This window comes from Denticeps clupeoides, unplaced genomic scaffold (assembly GCF_900700375.1).
Source record: "Denticeps clupeoides unplaced genomic scaffold, fDenClu1.1, whole genome shotgun sequence".
Taxonomy (NCBI): Eukaryota; Metazoa; Chordata; class Actinopteri; order Clupeiformes; family Denticipitidae; genus Denticeps; species Denticeps clupeoides.
In genome coordinates this window covers 93,922-100,000 of record NW_021630085.1, presented here as the reverse complement: position 1 = coordinate 100,000, position 6,079 = coordinate 93,922, and the positions used below count along the sequence as shown (strand labels likewise).

General features: G+C 47.9%; 1 protein-coding gene across 3 annotated transcripts; it reads left to right on the top strand.

Moving 5' to 3' along the window:
- The first annotated feature begins 399 nt into the window (after positions 1–399).
- slc10a7 (solute carrier family 10 member 7) lies at positions 400–5,477 on the top strand. 3 transcript variants are annotated; one of them, XM_028968461.1, is made up of 12 exons: positions 400–587; positions 664–746; positions 1,684–1,820; positions 2,798–2,873; positions 2,954–2,992; positions 3,137–3,172; positions 3,276–3,359; positions 3,448–3,613; positions 3,690–3,741; positions 4,090–4,163; positions 4,979–5,124; positions 5,212–5,477. In XM_028968461.1, exons 1-12 carry the CDS (start codon positions 488–490, stop codon positions 5,242–5,244), a joined length of 1,026 nt encoding a protein of 341 aa, XP_028824294.1. In that variant the 5' UTR covers positions 400–487; the 3' UTR covers positions 5,245–5,477. The 3 variants fall into 3 exon arrangements, with proteins under 3 accessions (XP_028824294.1, XP_028824296.1, XP_028824295.1); XM_028968463.1 differs by lacking the exons at positions 3,690–3,741; positions 5,212–5,477 and having other exon boundaries at positions 4,979–5,120; XM_028968462.1 differs by lacking the exons at positions 3,690–3,741; positions 4,979–5,124; positions 5,212–5,477 and having other exon boundaries at positions 4,090–4,321.
- Positions 5,478–6,079: the final 602 nt, after the last annotated feature.

The window sequence follows — 6,079 nt, the reverse complement described above, 5'->3', positions numbered from 1 at the left end:
TCTCTCTCTCTCACACACACACAAACACACACACACATACTCTCTCTCTCCCACACACAACAGACACACACACACACACACTCACACACGGCATCTGTAGCTGTTATGCTGCCCTGTTCCTTGTAATATCTGTGTGTGTGTGTGTGTGTGTTTAGGGCCAGGCTGAGTGTGCTGTAGGGTATGTAACATAAGAACACGTTGGTATGTGACACAAGGACAAGAATAAAAAGAAATGGGGGAAATCCTCAGGGCCACATTATTTTTCAGGATTTTATATTACTTTAATTTGACATTTTGGGTGAAACCAGTGCGTGTGGAGGAGCAGCTTCTCCTCCCTGCCGCCAGGCGGCAGCAGAGCGCCTGATACGGAACCCGGACGGCGGGTTTGTTTGGACACGTGGTGCCTGCCTGCCACCCGGAAACGGGCCGCTGCGCCGCCGCTGCGGCGACAGTCACAGCGCGTTGGCGACGGACGGCGCCGGATGCCATGGGGCTCGTAGCGCGGATCCGGAAGGAGTGGTTCATCATCGGGATCATTCTGGTGATCATCAGCGCCAAAGTCGAGCCCAGGGTCGGACTGAAAGGCGGTGAGTGTTTCTCCGTGAAGCCTGGTCAACCTGGTCAACCTGGTCAACCTGGAAAACCTGTCACTGTCCCCTTCAGGTGCTCTCCGGCCAGAGGTCACCATCTCCTACGTGGCGGTGTCGCTCATCTTCTTCAACAGTGGCCTGTCCCTGAAGACCGAGGTATAAAACACACGTCATGTCAAGTAGGGACCATGTGGAACATCTCGCTGAGAGTTTATATGAAGTTATGAGAGCTGCACGACGTAGAACTAGAGGTGCACCTTTCAAAAACATAATTTACAGACGCCCTTATCCAGAGGGACTTACAATCAGTGTCCCCCCCTGGAGACACTCAGGGTTAAGCGTCTTGCTCAGGGACATGATGGTAGTAAGTGGGGTTCGAACCTGGGACATCTGGTTCACAGTAGAGTGTTTTACCACTAGGCTACTACCACCCTGCATGAGGATTCTTAACGTCAAACTGCAGGGACAGCAGAGCACCATGTTAACGTCTTTTTGAGGGGACCGTATTGCGCCGTGTGTCTTTTTGAGGGGACCGTATTGCGCCGTGTGTCTTTTTGAGGGGACCGTGTTGCGCCGTGTGTCTTTTTGAGGGGACCGTGTTGCGCCGTGTGTCTTTTTGAGGGGACCGTATTGTGCCCCGTGTCTTTTTGAGGGGACCGTGTTGCGCCGTGTGTCTTTTTGAGGGGACCGTATTGTGCCCCGTGTCTTTTTGAGGGGACTGTGTTGCGCCGTGTGTCTTTTTGAGGGGACCGTATTGCGCCGTGTGTCTTTTTGAGGGGACCGTATTGCGCCGTGTGTCTTTTTGAGGGGACCGTATTGTGCCCTGTGTCTTTTTGAGGGGACTGTGTTGCGCCGTGTGTCTTTTTGAGGGGACCGTATTGAGCCGTGTGTCTTTTTGAGGGGACCGTATTGAGCCGTGTGTCTTTTTGAGGGGACCGTGTTGCGCCGTGTGTCTTTTTGAGGGGACCGTGTTGCGGCGTGTGTATTTTTGAGGGGACCGTATTGTGCCCCGTGTCTTTTTGAGGGGACCGTGTTGCGCCGTGTGTCTTTTTATTTAAAGTGTTTTTTCCGTCTTTTTAACTTTGTCCCCCAGGAACTGACCAGCGCTCTTCTTCATGTTCGGCTGCACGTCTTTGTTCAGAGCTTCACTCTCATCTTCTTCCCATTCGCTGTCTGGCTTTTGCTGCAGTTGCTGCAACTCACGTCCATCAACCAGTGGCTGCTGAGAGGGTCTGTATTCTCACACACACACACACACACACACACACACACAACCAACCCCAGTGCATATAATACAACAAATAAAGACTGGAGGAACATCTAACCCTGACTTAGAAGCACAGATTTTCTCTGCAAATCCCACAGTTTGCTCGCACGCACGCACGCACGCACGCACACACACACACACACACACACACACACAAGACAACATGTAGAAATGTGTAGTTGGGATGTGTGTGTGTGAGTGTGAATGAACTCTTTTACGGATTCTTGGGTACAGAAACATGGTGCTGAATGTGTTCTTTCACCAAGTTTCCGTGCATGAATGAACATTTCATACACGTTACAGTGAAGAAGTGTTGGCCTGACGGTTAACGGACAGACTCGTAAGCGGAAGGCTGCGGGTTCGAGTCCAGTAGCCGGCACTCAGTCAACATTCCCCACTAAAAAAAGGGGAAGCGGTGGCCTAGCAGTTAAGGAAGCAGCCCCAGTAATGAGAATGTTGCGGGTTCAAATCCCGGTCCACCGTCCCCACACACTGCTCCCCGGGCCCCTGTCATGATGCCCACTGCTTACCAAGGGTGGTAGTTAAATACAGAGGACATGTTTCACCATGTCACTGTGTGCTGAGCTGCAGTGTTTCACAATGACAATCACTTTGCTTTCGCTTTTCACACCTTTTGATAACTGTGTTTGCTTGAATGAGCGTGTTAACTGTGTTTAACTGTGCTAGCTTGCGTAGGGTGGTAGTAGCCTAGTGGGTAACACACTCGCCTGTGAACCAGAAGACCCAGGTTCGAATCCCGCTTACTACCATTGTGTCCCTGAGCAAGACACATAACCCTTGTTGCTGTCCCTGTAACTACTGATTGTAAGTCGCTCTGGATAAGAGCGTCTGATAAATGCCGTAAATGTAAATGTGTTTAACTGTGTTAGCTTGCAGACAGTGTATGAATGAGCCTGTTAACTGTGTTTAACTGTGTTAGCTTGCAGACAGTGGGCTGTATGCCTCCTCCAGTCTCCTCTGCAGTGATTCTCACTAAAGCTGTAGGGGGAAACGAGGTGAGTTGTCCCGTGTGTGTTTATCTTCGTGTGATTGTGTATCTTGGTGATTTTTTTTAAAGAGTATAAATTGTTCACAGGCAGCAGCTATATTTAACTCTGCATTTGGGAGTTTTCTGGTGAGTATGAAGATAAATCCTCAACAAATACTCATTGACTGACTATAAAATAAGCATTATTCACTGCACACAGTCTTGACTGTGACCAGTTACAGTGGTGTGTGTTGGATCTGTGCTGTAGTGTAATGGGTTTGTGTTTTGCAGGGTATTTTTGTGACACCTTTGTTGCTTCTGCTCTTTGTAAGTTTTACTCTGATTTTATTTAGATGTTGTGTGATATTTGTGTCTTGTAGATGTGGTTCATTGTGTGTGTGTGTGTGTCTGATCTTTCTCTCTCCTGCAGCTGGGCTCAAGCTCCTCGGTTCCATTCTCTTCAATCTTCTCTCAGCTATTTATGACTGTTGTCGCCCCACTGATATTTGGCCAGGTCAGTGTGTCTGTGTGTGTGTGTGTGTATATGAGTGTGTGTACGTGTGTGTGTGTGCACCACTAGCTGCATGTCTGGATGTTTGCAGGCGTGTCGGCGCTGGATCAGGGAATGGTTGGACCGTAAAAAGCCGCCATTCGGCAGCATCAGCAGCGTTGTTCTCCTCCTGATCATCTACAGCACGTTCTGCGAGACGTTTGCATCGTCCAACGCATCCATCGACCAGCTGAGCCTCCTGCTCGTCTGTTTCATCAGTGAGTGTGTGGGACTTTTCGAATGAATTCCATGCTTTTAGAACGTGAGCATCATTATTTCTCCTTTTCTGTCCAGTTTTATTTGTACAGCTGAGTTTTTTGCTGCTGACATTTGTTGTTTCTTCCAGGTGAGTGTGGGCTCCTTACTTTCGCATTTTATTACCTAACTGCTTTACATGTTGTCCATCTAAAGTATCAGTGACTGAAGGTTCTCACCCATCCTGCTGCTGAGCTTTTCTGTTGATCCAGGCTGGTGACCGGTCTTCTTTAAATCAACAATAAATTCCTTTTCAATATTTAGACCGAAGGATAAAGAAAATGAACAAGTATCATTAATGGCAGGTGACCGTCATCCGGACAGTAATCCAAGCTTGTCTGAGGTTCCTGGTGGAGCTGCGGACGTTCCTTATCTTCGGCTTGGAAGGAAGGGAATAAAACTTGGTTCATCTCACATGCGCTTCTGATCTGTCCTGCAGGAGGGTGTCTGGGTTCACGCCGGCTGACACGGTGGCCATCATGTTCTGTGCCACACACAAGTCTCTCACACTGGGTAGGAGAGTGTGTGTGTGTTTAACCCGCCACTGCAGAATATTTCACTTTTATCATGTGACGTGGGAAGTCAAGGCTATTTAATAATTGTATATTTCGTTTTTATTATTTTCGTTTTGCTGTATGTAGCTTTAAATGCAAATGAGGAGAGCAGCCTATAGAAGTTGAGCGGACATTCGCGGAAATTACGTCATCAACACCGTTCACCAACCACAGCGTTTGCCGCAGACAGGAAGTCGTGTCACATTTTTCCATAAAAAAATTTAATTAACCTGCTGGTTCTTCAGAGTCTCGCATGACGGAAATAAAAAAAAAATGTTTGTGTTCATTTTTACATCCAGTCAACTGCAGTGCTTCACACATTTGGAAGCCATGATGGTCCGTGGAGGTAATGTTTTAGGGGCGGGGGTGGTAGTCGCCTATGAACAAGAAGACCCGGGTTCAAGTCCCGCATACTACCATTGTGTCCCTGAGCAAGACACTTAACCCTAAGTTGCTCCGGGGGGGACTGTCCCTGTAAATACTGATTGTAAGTCGCTCTGGATAAGAGCGTCTGATAAATGCTGTAAATGTAAATTCCCCTAATGACGAATTCCAGATCCGAACCTCTGAGCTTGCGCTCTCTGAACGGTGAAGCAGAATGATCGAACACTCTTTACACCTCTCGCCATTTCTAGCCACTGCTGGACCAGAGACAGGCTAGAGGAACTCGTAAAATGTTGCATTTAATGTTATGATGTGTTCTCATGATGATTATGTTTTATTGTGAGGACTTGATGCATCCCTGTTGTGTGTGTGTGTGTGTGTGTATCGCAGGTATTCCCATGTTAAAAATCGTATTTGCTGGTGATGAACACCTCTCTCTGATGTCTGTTCCGTTACTTGTTTACCATCCGGCCCAGATTCTGCTGGGCAGTGTTCTGGTGCCAACCATCCGAGGCTGGATGCAAAACCGACAGAAGGTGTATAAAGCACACACACACACACACACACACACACACGTTTCAGCGTCTGTGGATTGTAGTTTGACTGTTCCTCGCTCCTCTCAGGCAATGAAGCTCCCGGGCCTGCAGCCCATCTGATCCCTTGCTGTCCAGAGGATGGAAAAGTGCCTTAAAGTGGCGTAGCTGCTCTCGGACCAAAGAGCATGACATTCCATTTGTTTACAGCAGGAGAACGAACAGATTTATTTTTCTACAAGATGTCAGATTCTCTCTGGTATTGTGGTGGTTGGGTGATCTCCCTGCTCCAGACTCAGTATAACCTGCTTACTGTGGTTTTTTTACTGTTACAATAAAAACGGGATTTTATCTTGCTTCTGCGTGCTGTGCTGCCTTCTCCCACACCACCCCTCTGCTACGTTCCTCCACCGGCTCCCAGTAGCTGCACGCATCAGGTTCAAAATACTGATGCTGGCCTACAAAGCCAAACATGGAGCAGCACCATCCTACCTCACAGCCCTTATTACACCCCGCACTGCACCTGGTATACTCCGAGCCTCCAGTACTGCTCGCCTGGTCCCTCCATCTCTGAAGGTAAAAGGAAGACGCTCATCTAGACTCTTCTCCATCTTGGCCCCTCGGTGGTGGAATGAACTTCCCCTCGAGGTCAGAACAGCTCAGCCACTGAGCACCTTCAAACGACAGCTCAAGACCTTCCTCTTTAAAGAATATTTAGATTAAATTGTAATTTTCTTGTTGTCGAACTTGTGTACAGAATCTACAACAGAGTGAATTAAATAGATGTATTCATAGTTGGGGTCCTAGTGAACCGGAATTGATCTCTTCATCGATGGTAACTTGAAAGCACGTTGTAAGTCGCTCTGGATAAGGGCGTCTGCCAAATGCCCTAAATGTAAATGTAAATGGAGAAAATTCGAATAAAATCTATTAAAAACCGAGCGCGTCTCCCAGAATC